The sequence below is a fragment of the Symphodus melops genome (assembly GCF_947650265.1).
Source record: "Symphodus melops genome assembly, chromosome: 23".
Taxonomy (NCBI): domain Eukaryota; kingdom Metazoa; phylum Chordata; class Actinopteri; order Labriformes; family Labridae; genus Symphodus; species Symphodus melops.
This window is the reverse complement of record NC_136713.1, coordinates 873,399-890,428: the sequence shown is the minus strand read 5'-3', so window position 1 is coordinate 890,428 and position 17,030 is coordinate 873,399. Positions and strand designations below refer to the sequence as shown.

The following is a 17,030-nucleotide window of genomic DNA, read 5'->3' as shown; positions in this document are numbered from 1 at the left end:
AAACCCCAACATGCATCAAACCCGACATGCATCAAACCCCGACATGCATCAAACCCCGACATGCATCAAACCCCGACATGCATCAAACCCCGACATGCATCAAATCCCAACATGCATCAAACCCCAACATGCATTAAAACCCAACATGCATCAAATCCCAACATGCATCAAACCCCAACATGCATCAAACCCCAACATGCATCAAACCCAACATGCACCAAAACCCAACATGCACCAAAACCCAACATGCATCAAACCCTGAATTTCAGTATTTAAATGCCCCAGTACGAAAACATTACACTCTTTGACTCTGAGCTTCGTAGAAAAAGGTGGAAATCTTTATTAAAATACGGTTAATTTCTTTTGCATCACAGTCTGTCACAGACAAATAATTTACAAGGTAAAGCATAAAACCTGTATCAGTATTTTTCAGAAGCAGATTGAATGTGCACATAGAAACACACTGAAAGAGCGGTTTCAAACCTGGGCTGTTTTTTTTTTACAAGTTTCAGGGATAAATGCTGATAATTACAAAACAGTTTGGAGCGGTGAAATTAGAGTTGTAATACTCGAGACCGGCCACCAGACCACTTTACTCTCTCATATCTCAGTCTCAGACTTGGTGGAATCTGGACCGGTCAGAAAACAGGACCGGTCTCGAGCCTGTTTTGGTCTTGATTATTTTGATCTTGGCGAGTAAAACTACACGTTTTTTTCAATGGAGTTTATTTTCTTTGAAAGAAATACTTTCAGTGGACGTAAATCTACCGCAGCCGTTCCAAAACTTCTGCAAATTATTGCTCCGATTTAAAAATACTACAAGTGTCCTTAAAGATCAACAGATTATGAAAGGCTTTAGAACAGAAGTCTTGGGGTAAAAAAAATCTTTGCAACATATTTCTGTTAAGTCAACAGTACTTCCAAGTTAGGAAATAAAGATGCATTTCTTTATAGCTTGACATAATCTGTCATTGTCAGGAGAGACTTGACAATCAAAACAGGATCAGTAAAAAGGATCAGTAAGTACGTTTTTAGGGACAGGATCAGAGTGTCGTTTTGTCTGCTGTCATGGAACGTGTGGCTGAGATTTCAGATTGTGAAGTTTGATGTTGGGTTAGCTCCTCCAGGGAGTTTATGTTTTTGGTCACATTTGTCTCTTTGCAGAATTTCTCATTTGATTCTAGAAAACCCTTAAAACATATGCTGGAGGAATTGGCAATAAGGTGTTAAGTTGGTGGCGTAAGTAGCACCATTATATGAGCGTAAACTGTCGCCATCTTGATCGTTTTTACTATCTTGATTATTGAAAGTGTCTCTTGTAAATAAACAAAACTAAAACTGACTTACAAAGCAGTGAATGGTTCGGGGGAAGAATTCATGTCAGATATTCTTTGTGTGCGCTGCTCCATCCAGAACTCATAAATCATCTGGCATTGGTTTGTTCACTGTCCTCAGGGTCAGAACTGAATGTGCAGGAACAGCTCTCTATGCGTCTCAGATTTAGAATAAACCTTCAAAATACTCAAAGTTCACCTTAACACTGTGTTCCTTCAGATGGGGCTGAAACACTTTTGTGTCCGTTCTTGAATGGTCTCAAGTTCAGAGCTATTGGTGCCAATCAATTGACCCAAAATTATCCCTCTTTAGCACCTTATTTTTTAAAAGGAAAAATTCATTTGCAGAATAAAAAGAGAATAAAAATGTACTGCTATATTGTAACATTTGAAACTGTGGAATGTACCTTTAAGACATAATGCGTCGCTAAGGATGAGCGACATCACTCGAAGTTGCATGCGTGCCTTAACCCTTTGTTCCCTCAGATTATCCCTTTTTATTTTATTTTATTTTTTTTATATACTTTATTAATCCCACGAGGGGAAATTCGGTTTTCACTCTGCATTAATGGAGAGGTCTCAGAGTGAGGCGCTCCAGAGCAGTTTTTGGGGTTTGGTGCCTTGCTCAGGGGCACCTCGGCAGTGCTCAGGAAATGGACTGGCACCTCTCCAGCTACCAGACCAGTTTCCGGACTTGGTCCGTGCCGGGACTTGAACCGGCGACCCTCCGGTTCCCAACCCAAGTCCCTACAGACTGAGCTACTGCCGCCTGTTGAGTGGATTTTTTTGGACTTTAGTAAATAATTTGCGTGATTTCAGGGTGCATCATAGAATGGCCCGTGAAGGAACACAGGGCTAAGAGAACATACACATGGCTTTGATGGCAGAAGACGTCATAAAAATGAGCGAACATGAACTTTAAACCACGACGTCGGACACAGTTGAACCACCAATGCTGGTTCATAACTTCTTTCAACATTGTGACAGCAGTTTGTACATTGTTTTGATCAGTTAAAACATGACCTGCTTTCAACTATAGGCAGTTGGTTGGGCATTACAGTATGGGAACAGAACATGAGGGTTAGCGGAAGTCTTCAGAACACATTGAGAAATGTTGATTTAGTGTCTGTGCCGATGGCATTCCTGGCTGTGCATCGGTACACACCAGCGTCTCTTTGTGTCGGGTTCTGGATGATGAGGGAACCTTGCGGATGAAGATATTTATTTCCAAACAGTCTAGGCTGCGAACTTACGGCCAAGCGAGTTTTGTCAGGCGTTTCCCACGCCACGTCTGCTTGAGGGATCCCGGTTGCCGCACAGTTCAACTGAACGGCAACTCCACGTTTGGCGTAGGTCATGGAGGGAGGGCCGTTGGTGATTCTTGGTGGGTACGCAATCACGATGACGGACACAGAAAGCATCGAGCTGCCGTATTCGTTTGCAGCACGGCAAATATAAGACCCCCGATCGTAGACGGAAACTTGTTGGATGGAAAGCGTACCATTTGGCAACACAGAATATCGTCCAGCTCTCTGCGGCCTGTTGAGGACCACCCCGCTGGGAAGTGTCCATGTCAGTCTGAGGGGTTCACCACTGGTCAGACAGTGAAGCAAAAGTGATTGTCCATTGACCACGCTGATAGGAGAGTTGTATCTGTTGATGATCTCTGGCTTCCTCCCTGGGGACAAAGTGATTATCTGCTCGGCAAGCCCTTGAGAATTACGCCCCAGACAACGGTACATCCCAGCTTCAGAAACAGAGGGGTTACTGATGATCAAAGAGCCGCTGGGGTGGTGGTAAAACTTTGAGAACCGGGCACCACTTTGCAGAGGCGTGCCATTGGGCAAGATCCAAGTAACTCGAGGCTGTACTGAACCCTCGAAGGAGCAATTCAAAGTCATGGCATTCCCAACTGTCAATGAAAAGCTGTCTGCTTTTGAACCTCTAATTTGCGGTCTCTCGACAAGCTCCTTCACATCCAAGTTAACCACCAGTCGAACCTCCCCTCCTTCATTACGAGCGATGCAAACCAGCGGCCCTGAATCTGTCCTCTTGGGCGAATGGATTTCCAAAGTACCATTTTGATGCACCGTCATTCTGGTGCTCTTGTACGGGGCAGGAAGGATCACATTTCCAGGTAGAACCCACATGATACGAGGATTCGGTTTTCCCTTCGCAACGCAATCGATCAACTTCTTCTGATCCGTGACAGCAGCCACCCTGACGCTGTTGGCTTCGCCTCTAAAGCCATTGATTACTGGAGACTGCACCAGAACCTCCAGCTTGGTGACTTTGTGGTCTTGTCCTGCATTGTTCCTGGCCATGCAGGTGTAGTTACCACCATCAAAACGCTGGACCTTCTGAACCACCAATGTTCCATCATCCAGGATCTGGTATTTGTCCATGGCAGGAGAGATAACTTTGTTCATAGGGGATATCCAGGTGATGCCTGGCAGTGGTTCCCCTTTGGCGTTACATCTCAGAGTAACTGTTTCACCGTAGAAAACCTTGATGGTCTTTCTGTCTTTATCCTGGATTTGTGGCTTGGAGGAGGCAACCTTTACCTTCACTCTGACCTTCATCTCATCTTTGCCCAGTTGGTTCTCAGCATAGCAGGTGTAGTCACCTTCCTCAGGTACGCCAACATCATTGAAATACAGCGTCCCGTTGTCAAACACCACATACCTGGAGTTCAAAAAGGAGAGGAGTCATTTTCTGTTACACACGTAACGACTGCAGATGAAAATGAAAGAATTCACGCTACACTGAAATTATTGGCGGCAAATGTTCATAATCAGGTTCATCCAAAGCAAGTTGTTGTTTTCGGCAAGCTCAGATTCTGTGACAACATCACAGAAAAAGATACAGTGATAAACATTTTTGTAAAAGAGAAGAATTATCTTCTTTAAACACAAACAGGTTAATTGTTTTTTTAGCAGGTATCCAACACAACCCCGTGGTTTTAGAAACAATCTGAGCCTGTCACTGGCATCAACATGAAATATGAACAGGTGCACTTTATGTTACAGCCATTACAGTATGCTAGCAGCGTTGGGCTCAAGCAATACACTGGATCATTTCCAAATAAAGGTATGCACTCATTGGTAATTCAGACCGCAAAAAGTGCCAGAATTCAATATTTGAAACGTGCAAGATTTATAATTTATACAACTGCTAATGAAAGAGGTTAGCACAGATTTATGCATTCCACTACTGAGGGCCTGTAATTATCTCGTTTATTTTTTTCAGATGAACACAAAGCCCCGAGTCTCCTCTCTGTCTCTGTACAGCTTGCACGTGTCAGAATGAAACATGTTCGGTTGCCCAACCTTCACAGACTGACGTATAGAATTTAGTGTGTGCACTGTATGTCATCGCAGGAAGCAATAAATACTGCTGCAATGTGAAGCACTTTTTTGTGTTGCGGCAACAAATGCCAAAATTGGTTCTTGAAGTAATTTTCTCTGGAAGTGAGGAGTCATTAATCTTCCGGTGGTGAGCTGCCACTGTAGCAGTCAGAGAACAGCTTCTGTTGAGTGATTAGGACATGTTTAATGAATCCTTATATACCACTGTTAACACACGTCTGGTATTAAAGCTTAAGATGGATTTTTGAGAACTATCACGACTCAATCTGAGCAGCTTCCCTGATGGCTGGTTGCTCTCCAACACACACCAAATGACTACATGTTGGTATATTTCTCTTATATAATGTCCAAAAAATTACAACTTTGAGCTGATAAAGTCCTTTTCATGACAGTCATTGGCTAAACTTTTGATTATTGAAAAAATGGAGGCATGCCAGCTAAAGTTGGTTTTAACTTTGATGCTTGTTCAACATGATCTGAGGTTCGACAGGTTCACACGACCTTCCTTGTGTCATACCTTCGACTGCGCCCTCCGCTAACACCATCCCGTTGTTTGACCGGGTTGACCATGGTGCCGTCCGGCAGTGCCCAGCTGATCTCTGGGTTTGGTAGACCCGAGGCCACACAGTCCACCTTCAGGTCTCCCCCATACACCACCTCCTGACTGGACTGCTGCTGTCTCTGCTTGATCTTAGCCGGCCTGGTCAGCACGTTGACTTTCAGCTGAACGTAGTCGTCGCCCATCTTGTTACGTGCCACACACAGGTAGTCCCCGCTGTCGGTGTCCATCGCAGAGTGAACAATTATTGTGCCGTTGGGAAAGACCTTGATCCTGGGGTCGAAACTGCAAGGATGATAAAAAGAAGAGGAATAAGAGGACATTAAATTCAGGCTATATTTTATTCTTTGTACCTTATTAACTGCATGTGAGGCACAGAAAAAGACTTCAACAAGGCCAAAGGTGAAAGACAGCACACAGAAACTATATTGTGCCCTGTCATAGCATTGTTATCCGAGAACCAGGGATGAGAGAGCTGGGATTTTCTTACCTAAACTGAGCATCCACCAGCTTCTTTGAGGGCGTCCTCCACATGATCCGAGGCGCTGGCTCCCCGGTTGCGACACAGTCGAGCTGCAGCTTCCCTCCATAACTCACATCTGATCTCAGGGGGGATGATGAGGAGATGGTAGCCTTGGAAGAGATGAGATTCCGCCTAATGTTCAGGTTTACTGTTCTCTTGCTGGACGCCACCGCGTTGATGGCCGAGCACTCGTATCTCCCAGCATTCCCTGAGCCCAGTCCCCGTATACTGAGGGTCCCGTTGGGGAATACAATGAGGTTGCGTCCGGTAATAGACTGAGAAGCAATGAGCTGTACGCCATCAGGTGTGACCCAGCGGATGACTGGCTGTGGGGAGCCTGTGGCGGTGCAGTGGATGAAGGCAGTGCTGCCCTCGGGGAGGGTGGTGTTCTCTTGTTGGGTCTGCTGAATCACAGGTGGCAACGCTGAGACGAGAAGGCGGACTGTGACTGTGTCAGCACCTGCTGCGCTGCTGCCAATGCACTTGTAAATCCCTCTGTCTGTGAAAGTGGCCTGACTGATCTGGAGGGTCCCGTTACTCAACACGGCCACACGTTGCTTAGGCGTGAAGCCAACAGGGGCAGCAGGCATGTGGACTTGGTTAGGGAGCACCCATGTGACTCGAGGCGTAGGGTGACCCTCCACTTTACACTCAAAATCAACTGTGCCACCCAGACGCACAGTGACGTCTCTGTGGCGAGGTTGGAGGACCACCGGATGCTGAGACAGAACCACCACGTTGACCACCATGTTGTCTGTGCCGTACTGGTTCTGGACTGTGCACAGGTACTGACCCCCGTCCATGGGCTGAATGTCACTGATGATCAACGTGCCATTTTGACGGACCTCAAATCTCTGGATCCTGGTGTTCTTTGCAATACTCGCCCCTGCATGGACGGAAAAAGAGCACAAATGTTTCTTCAACAGAGCGTCAAACTAATTCATTCCCTTTCCCTCGGGTCCATTTTTTCCAAAAGCATGAAATCTGTCCGTTCTACCCCAACGACATGAAGTTTAACTTGCCCTTGAAAATCTAACCGCCAACCCTTTGGGCCTGCTGCGAGGTTTTCTTAAAGACATCAAAGCTTGGATGGCATCACAGACTGAGGTCTCTATTTTTGGACGTAATGGAGGCTGTGACAACCTGGAGAACCTCAAACCCTTTTTACAGAATCTAAAGGTCTTAATGGATAGATTTTCAAACTGACCAGCAAAAAAACTCAGTTATTATTCTGAGATGTTATGCCCACTGTTTTCACTTTACTTCTTCCTGATTCTTCAGTGCACAATCTTCCCCCGACTGGCTCCCTGTGCATTTTACGACTGACTGTACGGTTTTATCACTGAAAAAAAACAAACATCTTTAAACAGGCTGGCTTCGACTCATCTCTCTGATCTTTTTAAAATCTCAACTTTCGTATCATCTCACGTTGACCTCGATGCTTTTGACTGTCCCAAGGTCAAAGTTAAAGCTCAGAGGTCACCGAGGCTTTTCGTCAGAAGACGCGCTCTGAACACTCCACATGTTCGTCTGTCCATCACACTGCCCTGTTTTTCATATCAAACCATAAAATGCTCTGTTATTTCTTCACACATACATCGTGTCCTAACACTTTTACTTCTCTCTACTGCATATCCTGTGAAGAAGAGAAATGAAGAAGGCCTAGCATACCTAGCATGTCCTCATAGGTAACAGTTATAATCCTTTAAATAGCTCGATGTCACTTACTGGACCAGAAATAATTGGTTTTCTTATAGATTATAAAATTCCACCGATTAAATACTTAATTTAATACCAATCCACATAATGCTGAGTTATGAGATTGAGTCATACATACCACTGGCAACCTTAGTCCACGACAGGAAGGGCATTGGCTCGCCCTCAGCCTCACAGGGAAGCTGAGCATCTGTTTCTGCTTTCACAGTGAAAGTCTGGAAATTACTCTTCGTTATCCTTGGCTTCCCTCTTGGAGCAGATCCTGGTCCCGGTACCTGGAGCTTCCTGGACACATCCTGAGTGCTTGTTAGCAGTCTCTCTGTGAATGCGTCAGCTCGGACTGTGGATGTTGATTGGGCTGGGGTGGTTGTCTGCTTGATTGTTGGCTCCAATGTCAGCGATGGGGAAGTTGGTTTTACACTGTTAGACAGATCCAGTTTGTGGTCAGGTTGATGGCTTTCAGGATGGATGGCGGGCGTCCAAAAAGGTTCTGATGTGGTGCTGGATTGGTTTTGTTTGTCTTGATTGTAGTTGTCCTCAGTGTTGTTGATTCTCGGACTCTGCAGAGTGGTGGCTCTCGGGGAAGATTTTGTGGGTGTCACAGCAGGAGTAGGAGGTTCTCCTGTGTATGCATCAGCTTCCTTTGACTCACCGCTTGTGCCTTTATTTTGTGGAGAAGTATGATAAGCACTTTCAGCTCCCTTTGTGGTCACCTGTTCTGTGGCCACATCATTGACTAACAGTATGCTTGGTGTTGTAATAATGCCACTTGAAGCAGACCCCGGGGTTGTCTTGATTTCATGCTCGGTGAAGGAGGCAGCTGAGGCCGATTGGAGCAGATTTCCACCGTCGTTATCTGTGAAATCATGGCCTGAATGATTCGCCTCGACATCTGTTTTCACTTGGGTTACAGTGTGGAAACCCCCGGAGGAATAGTCAGAGGTTGTTGCCGGTCCAACATCTCCCATTACGCTTCCCTTTTGTCTCTCCTCTGAGGGTTTAACAGGTGGAAGAGGGCTGCTCATAAACTCAGTCTGCTGAGTGGTCGACGTGAGCCTCTCCACGATCTCTGCGCTCTCTGAAATTCCCAATGCTGTTTGAGGACTTGCCTTTCCGTGACCTACTCCTGGAGAGGCCGCTGGAAAAGATGGTGCCGCTGACGTGCTGTTGAGCGGCGGTTTGGCTCCGTCTTTCAGGCTGTGTTTCGTTTCGGGGGGAGAAGATGGTAGTGAAGAGAGCTTGTCGTCATGCCCTGGGACTGTGCTTTCTTTATGACTCATTCTGCCTGATGTCCTTGCTTGACTTGGATCGGGGGTAATGAAACGGGCTTCGTCTAACGGTTCTATTTTAAACTGTGTGAATGCACTGGTCGTGGCTGGTGATGGCGTGGTGGCATTAAAGTCGAGGGGTTTATTCGGCTTTTGTTTCCTTCTGTTCGGCCTTCGACGACGCCCTCCATTCCTCCTCTTGGAGTTGGGTTGACCTTTAGCCCCCCTCCTTTCTGACGCTGGAGCTGAAAGCGTGGTTAACGGAGACGCCGTCGTGAGCATTGCTTGAGTTTTCACATCACTAAGTGTTGTGTCATTTGGTCGAGTATGGGGCTGAGATGTTGATGAATTTCCTTTGTGGCTTGGCCCTGATTCCCTCTGGTTGACCGAAGCGATGACTTCACTTCCACTCAAAGAGAGGTTCCTGTCATTATCAGAGCTGGCGGCGACGTTCAGCTGGTCCAGATTCTCGCTCTCCTTCGACGCCTCGGACTGATCAGCTGTTGTGTCTCCGTCCACATCTGTATTTGTGCTCTGGTTCTCTTGTTCAGAGCTTATATGGCTTCTGCTCGCCGTGTTTGAGTTCGCCTGCCAGAAAGTGACAGCATGCAGGGGAACAGATGTGGTCTGTGGGAGGAAAAACTCACTGTTTGAAGTCGTGTGCATGTCCAAGTTTGTATCATGGGTTGTATGTTGTACATTATACGTAGCGTGTGTTGTGTATGGCTCTGCTTCAGCTGTGATTGCTGTCCAGCCTTGTGTTGTTTGTGCAGTGTTGCTGTTAGCGTCTTTGCCTCGCGTCCTGTCTTCGTTAGTTTCTCGTTGTGCGTCTTGCACTCGAGTGTGTGGCGTTGTTAAGCCACCCCGATCATCTACTTCCTGCTCGCCTTCAGATGATCCTTCAAAGGTTTCCGGTGTCGCCGTCGTCTGCTCCGTCATCTTCCTCTCTGGGATTTGTGTCCCGGCGTTCTGAGCGTTTCGATCTCTAATCTTTGCCAAAATATCCGCCCATTTCTCGGGGTCTATTTTACTCTTCGACACGTTAACTTTCCGCCTGCTCTCGATTACGTTCTTCCTGTCGTCGTCACGTGACACAGCGGGTTTTCTCGACACTTGCGGCCTTCGCCACACGTTCCTCGATGGATGCCCCCCCCTCCTGCCGCCTGGAACCACACCTCCAGGAATCCTCCTTCTCACAGCGTCCAATGGGCTTTTTGGTGCCTCCGCCTGAGTGGCCTCGGCGTCCCCTGAAGCCTCCTCGATTTCCTCTGTGGGGACTTTAATCTGAGTGTTGACCCCTGAGGCTGACTGAGGTCTTGCTGGAAACTTCCTCAAAGGCCTAATAACTCCTTGTCGCCTCACGACAGTGACTTTTGTAGCCAGCGCATCCACTCCATGCTGATTTATGGCGATGCATTTATAAAATCCATTATCCAGGAACTGACTTTGAGGGATATAAAGCGTGCCGTTGGAATACACCGAAGCTCTGGAGGAGTTCGCTCGGAAACTCACAATGTTGCTGCTTGGCAGAATCCAGTTAATTTCCGCATCAGGGGAACCAGACGCCGTGCAAGGCAGAGAAATGGGGCTCCCTGCAAATCCCTCGACAGATGTAACTGAGGCGTCGGCTCCTTGGGCAGAGATAGAAGAGTCCTGTACTGTTAGATGGAAAGGCAAGACCGCTAGATCTCCATGAACCTTGGCAATGCAGTAGTAAATTCCGGCATCCGTGTGGCTGACATTTTTAATAACCAGCTTTCCATCATCGGACAGAGACAACCTGTTGTCTGAGCTGCTGTATGGAGCTTCCACCTTGGAGCCATCTGGAAGCATCCATTGGATGACTGCTTGTCCAGAGCTTTGAACGTTACAGTCCATTTGACCCGGCCTTCCCAGGAGGACACTCAGCACTTTACGAGTCGTGTTCGTAGACTCGATCACGACCCATGTCCTCCTCTCCCTCTGCACCAGCTCTGCCTCCACTGTCTCTGAAAAATCACTGCTCAGGATCAGTTTCACCGTCTTGGCAGATGACTGAAGTCTGTTCAGCTGAAGGTCTGCGGATGTCTGCATCAGCCACGCCGGCTGGGCCATCATGTTCACTTTAACACCTGTGTAGTACTGTGCATCCTTTTCAGAGTCCTGTCTGTACACATACGTCGGGTGAGGCTCCTTTCTGAGCAGAATGCCTCTGTTTAAGTGTGCAGGCACACTGCTGTAGTATGCAATCAGCCTCCACAGCCGCTCATACCTTTCTCTATCTACAGAGCATTCAATATCCACAGAGAAGGTCATGTTGGAGGCCAGATGGAGCTGGTCCACCTGCTCCCAGTTGATCTTAGTCAGCCCTCTTGGCTCACCGACACTGCACTGCAGATCCACCTCATTCCCGTGTTCATCCGACAAACCCATTGAGATATTTCCAAAAGCTTCCCTGAAGTCCTCCGTGGTTTTGACCTCGGTCTGCACCTCATCAGGTGGAGAGGTCCTGTGAGGGGAGCTGATGACGGGGCTGCTGCAGACCACGTTCTCCACAGCCTGGAGCTCTTTCCTCCGGAGGGGTCTGGGAGATGAGCACATTGGACACAGCTGGCCACCGGGGAGGGCTTTGTCCTTTTTACATTTTAAGACACCTAAAGGAAAAACAACGCTGTACTTCAGTACTTCATTCTCCTTTTGGGATCACATGACTCCAACACATTAGTTCTCTACAGTCTCAAACACTCAGACTCACCTGGTGACGTCTTAAACCAATCCTGGAACCACCCCATGTTGCAGTCGCAGGTCCACGGGTTCCCATGGAGGTACAGGTTCTCCAGCTGAGGCATGGTGTCCAGCAGCGTGGAGGGCAGAGCCGTCAGCCCGTTGTCCGACAGGTACAGGTGTTTCAGCGTGGAGACGTGGAAGTGTCCCATCAGAGAGAAGGTGGAGAAGGTGGCCGGGTGAAGCTGCTGAAGGCGGTTTCCTTCCAGCTGCAGCAGACGCAGCGAGGTGAGGCCCTGGAAGGAGTCCGGGTGGATGAACTCCAGCCGGTTGTGATCCAGGTGTAACCTCGCCAATGACCACAGACCCCGAAGAGTGTGTCTGTTGATCTCCTTCAGTTTGTTGTAGCTCATCTTCAACATCTGAACCAGTGAGGAGACACAATTAGTAAACATGAAAAGCATTTTAAATGAAGGCTTTAAGAGGTGATAGATATTTAATGCCTCCACGTTGAAATAGAGCAGCTCTAATGATCCTAAAGATCTGATATCTCAGCTGCTGTCTCTTTAAGGCCCCCCCTCCCCTTGTGCCCACTTTCTTCTGATTGGCCAGCTCTCTGGAAGCTCACCACGGAGCAGAACGCTGCAGGGCTGCCAGGGGAGGGAGCTGCTCTCCAGTGCTGGGAAAGGACAGTCTATGAGAGAGGCTTGAGGCCGTCTGGTGAAAATCATGATTTCTTATCTAGCTCATGATCTGAAACTTTGTCGACGTTTATTTTGGGCATCCAGCATCGTAAAACTCCAACCAAACCAAATGTTCATAGATTCGATGTAACGAGATTCAGAAAGTTTTCAAACTTGGACATTAAGGACCAGATGTACTTGACTTTTTTTTTTTTTGTTGCCAATTTTGGTACAAAAACAGCAAAAAGCACAATTTAAAGGGGCCAATCGAAGCATTTAGTGTTTGCAGAATAAAAAAAAAAAAAAAAAAACTTTTAAAATTAAGGAGCCAGAAGCTACTGTTAACTTGGAGCTGCAGAAGAGATAAGGCTTTATGACAAACTTTAAGTTTGAGTCATCCAGATAAGGGGGGGGGGGGGGGGGGGGCACTTCTAGTCGATTCTGATGATGTCATTTTTTTTTTTGCAATAAAGTAAATAAAATAGATTTAAAAGTGAGAAGTTCACAGAGAATTTCAGTATGGGGTTTTATATACCTACAAGAATACTTTGTGAAAATGTTGGTGCATCCTCTTTCATTATCCTTAATATTGGAAACTGTTGGTAGTGATCTGTCAATCACGGAGAGCCCCGCCCGAACCCGCCCCCCCTTTTTCGGGTCTTTATGACTTTAAGTGGGACCATCCTTTGCTAATAAACTAAGAAGACTTAAAACTTCAGATTGAGAACAGAACCTCATGAGGAAAATGTTTACTGAAGGAATGAATCAACATTTTTTATCACAGACTTCTACACAGTCAGACCATCAGAGTCGCCCCCTGCTGGACAGTCGAGAGACTGCAGGTGAAAGGCTCCACTTATGTTCAATCCTCACACACTTTCTCCTGGACCAGCCAAAACATTCATTCATTCAGAGTTTGAGTTAAATGTGATGCTTTCATGTGATGTGTACCTGCAGTGATGTGAGGTCCCTGAACGCACCATCAGGCACACTGTGGATGTCATTCCCATGAATCATCAGAAGCTCCAGCCTCCTCAGACCGGACAGAGATGTATCTGTGATTTTATTGATGCTGTTGAACCTGAAACAATTTCACAACATTTAATTCAAATATGCATCACGTGCAGTTAAACATCGAGCTTTTATCCCGTAAAATAAACTATGAAAAGCAAAATGAACGTTTTTTTAAGGATGCCACATTTGAGCACTGACCCCAGGTTGATGCGCTCCACGTGTCTGGAAACAGCGGCCGGGAAGGTGAGGAGGGAGCGGAAGGTGCAGTGCAGGTCGGTGGGCTGAGGACAGGAGCAGGAGCGGGGGCATTGTCCGGGGCCGGGGGCAACCGGGGGCAGGATCACCAGCAGCAGCAGAGGGAGCAGGACGCGCAGGGCTGGGGACTTCATCATCTTTAGGGAGGGGCGGTCACAGGAGATGTCCTTCCAATAACTAACCAAAAAAACGTTTTTATTATTATTTATTTTAAAAAAACCCAAAAAAACAAACGAGCGTCTTTTAGGAGTAAAACAGGCGACGGAGAGAGTAAAATCAACAGGATTCAAATTTTAAATGGGACTAAAGCGAATTCTTAGAAGACATTTATAATCAATCATTAGTTAGGTTAAATCTCCGGGGTGCTGATCGGACTTTGGCTCACGATTCGTGCGTAAACTCAAGGATTACGCACGATGCGCCGCAGCCAAAAATGCTTCCAAAACTATATTTATAAACCTCACCTCTTCACAAATTTATTTAAATATAAATGCTCTTACCTCAAAAACGTGCAAAACTATATTTATAAACCTCACCTCTTCACAAATTTATTTAAATATAAATGCTCTTACCTCAAAAACGTGCCAGCCTCTCTGCTGGGAGCTCCACATAATCCATTTCAGCACGCGCGCACGAAGTCAAACTTAACGACGAAATAAAGTTACAGTAAGAAATCTGAAGCAACAGATATGAAGCGGAACTCCTGAGAGGTTTTGGGGGACGTTTTGGGGTCTGACTCCTCTTTGTGTGGACCTGCAGTCAGAAGTGAGTGAAGTTGAGTTTGTGCAGCGGAGGGGAGAGAGGCGCCGCAGGAGGAGCCAGGAGGAGATGGAGGGTGAGTGCGGAGTTTGGGGGTCCTGACTCCAAAAAAAAAAAGCTGCTGAGTGTGAGAAAGCGCGAGTGAGTGTTGCTGGGAATCCTGGGTGAGTCAGAGTGGAACCATGAGGAGTCACATTCACCGCTGGAGTTTACAGTTTATAAACAGCTGGTTGGAGACAGAGGAGGAAACATGAGGATAAACAAACAGTGGACGAAGAGCTGAAGATTAAACCGAGTTTGAGGTTTGGAGTTAGAAAGCAACACACCATTCTTGTGCCATTATAAAAGGTCATACTCCTACAGTACATCCTACTGATATGTCACATCACCTACCCTGCTGCCTTTAGTTGCCACAGCAACCAAACAGCACCATCACCTTCAACAGACCCAGACAACACTGATGGCACACAATGACTCCTAATGGCGCCCTCAACGGAGAGAGAGAGAGAGAGAGAGGGACATGACATGCATGAATGAAGCCACAGGTCGGATTCGAACCCGAGGTCTACTGCTTCTGTACATGGGACACGCACACTAACCACTAGGGTACGGGCGCCGCTTTATTTTCCAGTTTTCCAATCAGAATCAAAACTGGGGGAGGAAGTGATCCTCGAGTGTCGCCTCGAACGTACAGAGCAGTCTGTGGAGCGGCTCAGTGTGTGCACATTTTTCGCAATGACAGTCGAAAACCTCCCTGAGGGAGGGGGGGGAGGGGGGGGGCCCCGTCTGACTGCACGCACTCTCGCAGCTAAGACTGGCCCCCTGATTACAGAGCAGCCGGACACACTTTCAAAGGTCCTGCAAGATGACAAAGCAGTCGCTAACAGGAGCCCGAGCCGAAGAGGTGGTAAACTGCTTATGTGATACTTCTCTGCATAAGGGTGGGTGGGGGGGGGGGGGGGGGGGTTCCTGCAGGTAAACTCAGCAGCCCTTTCATTAACTCTGACTCATATCTGCTCAGCAGGCTCTCAGACACACAGGCGATGGAAAAAGAAAGCATGCACAGACACACACAGGATACAAACAATGGGTCACACACACACACACACACACACACACACACACACACACTGAGAAACAGAAGGGAGACTTTGAGGAGGTCGTTTCATCAAACTCAAGCAGATCACACTTTATGGGACTTTTATTTTTCCTGCCACGAGACGAGGAGCTGAATATTTGTCCTTCTTCAAACGCTTCATGCACTGTTAGCTTTGGCCCCTCTGCTCCTCCTCCTCCTCCTCCTCCTCCTCCTCCTCTCTGGATGTCTCTATCCAGTCCTGGCTCTGCGTCCTGTTTGAGGTGAAACGTGACGGGCCGAGGGTCCATCCATCAACGTGTCACTGCAAGGCCGATAGCACACCTGCACCAAAAACCCACATGAGACGCAGGTCAGGCCGCCACGAGGAAGGACTCGACGCATCATCAGGGGGGAGGAGGGTGCGTTCTGATTGGACGAATAAACACTTCAGAGAGATGTCACAGTTTACTCAGAATTTTTTCCCTCGAAGGTGCGATCCAATCCCACGTCATCGTGAGCTCAGCTTCTTCGCAGAGTTCGAGACGACTTCAAGGACACGGACGGCGCCTGATGAGGGGGAAGGGCGCTACTTTAAGACTCTCTGTAAGTCAGGGTTCATAAAGTGAGTCATGCACGGTCCAGAGCGGGGTTCTGTTCGGCGTATCGAGGACGTCTTGGAAGTGAACCCGGTCAGAGGTCGCCGCGAGTTGGACTCGTAACGGAGCGTTCTTCACTTTTACAGCCCGAGTTTAAAACCTTTAAAAGACGTGATCAGGATTTTAATCGGGATTATTTCTGCTGGTGTTTCATCTTGAAAATTAGCGGGCTTTTTGCTCACAGATGAGAGGTTGGCACGCCGCAGGAATCTGCTGCGACGGCTCAAAGTACAAACAGCCCCGAGAGCAGATCCATAAAAACCCGGAGAGAGAGAGAGAGAGAGAAACGCCACAGATGGAAAATCCTGTCAACTCAGATTTTATATCGGAGGAGGAAGTGTGGTTGCTTTAATCAGGGGGAACCAACCAGAACACAGAGTGCTCACGTCTCCAATTTAGGACTTAACCATCGCTTAGTCATGCATTCTCTTTATTTAAATATAAAACCACGCTACGCTCACATCGGGATCGACGCTCGCTCCCGAGTTCAGGAATAAAACGGGCTGACGGTGCAGTCGTTGAAGGAGGAGATTTGGAGATGTTCCTCCTGGGAGGGTTCGTCGGGCCTGCAGCGGCGGAACACGCTGTAAAAGGCTTCAGTGTGATCCGTCAGGTCAAAGGTCAGGTGAAAATAAACCGACTTTAACAGGCGGGCTTTGTGGAGAAAGAGCGAGAGCCAGACGGACTGAATGAAAGCACCTGGGAGAGTCTCCACACCCTGTAAATCTGCCTCGGTCACACATGTGGGCCACTCTCTGATCTGATGGCGAGCTGCTCGGACAGACGCCTGGCGAGCTGCTTCAGGATCGGGATGTAAACACCGGGGGGGGGAAGCCTCGACACGCCTCGCCGATATTTCACAGGCCGGATCAGGAAAAAGACAAGAGTGATAAAAAGCTCCTCTGGAAGCTTCCACCTCCTCACGTGTCTCTGAACGTTAACGTGTCATCACTGATCCCGCTCCCTGTTCTCCTCACGGCGCCACGGCGACCTCGTGTAAGCGCCCGACCCCGGAGCAGCAGCAGCTCGATGGATGTCACTCAAACTGCGTCTTCATGTGTTTTTGTTCACAGCTTCCAGATCTGCTGAAACGAAGGAGAAGCTGCGAGCTCGA

At 47.6% G+C, this 17,030-nt stretch overlaps 1 protein-coding gene across 2 annotated transcripts; it reads right to left on the bottom strand.

Moving 5' to 3' along the window:
- Positions 1–316: 316 nt before the first annotated feature.
- On the bottom strand, positions 317–14,292 carry mxra5a (matrix-remodelling associated 5a). Of its 2 annotated transcripts, XM_079336283.1 has the most exons (8): positions 13,996–14,292; positions 13,367–13,600; positions 13,106–13,235; positions 11,503–11,893; positions 7,622–11,401; positions 5,752–6,670; positions 5,220–5,546; positions 317–4,019 (listed from the first exon to the last, which is right to left on the bottom strand). In XM_079336283.1, exons 2-8 carry the CDS (start codon positions 13,558–13,560, stop codon positions 2,429–2,431), a joined length of 7,332 nt encoding a protein of 2,443 aa, XP_079192409.1. In that variant the 5' UTR covers positions 13,561–13,600; positions 13,996–14,292; the 3' UTR covers positions 317–2,428. The 2 variants fall into 2 exon arrangements, with proteins under 2 accessions (XP_079192409.1, XP_079192410.1); XM_079336284.1 differs by lacking the exon at positions 13,996–14,292 and having other exon boundaries at positions 13,367–13,862.
- Between the last annotated feature and the right edge of the window lie 2,738 nt (positions 14,293–17,030).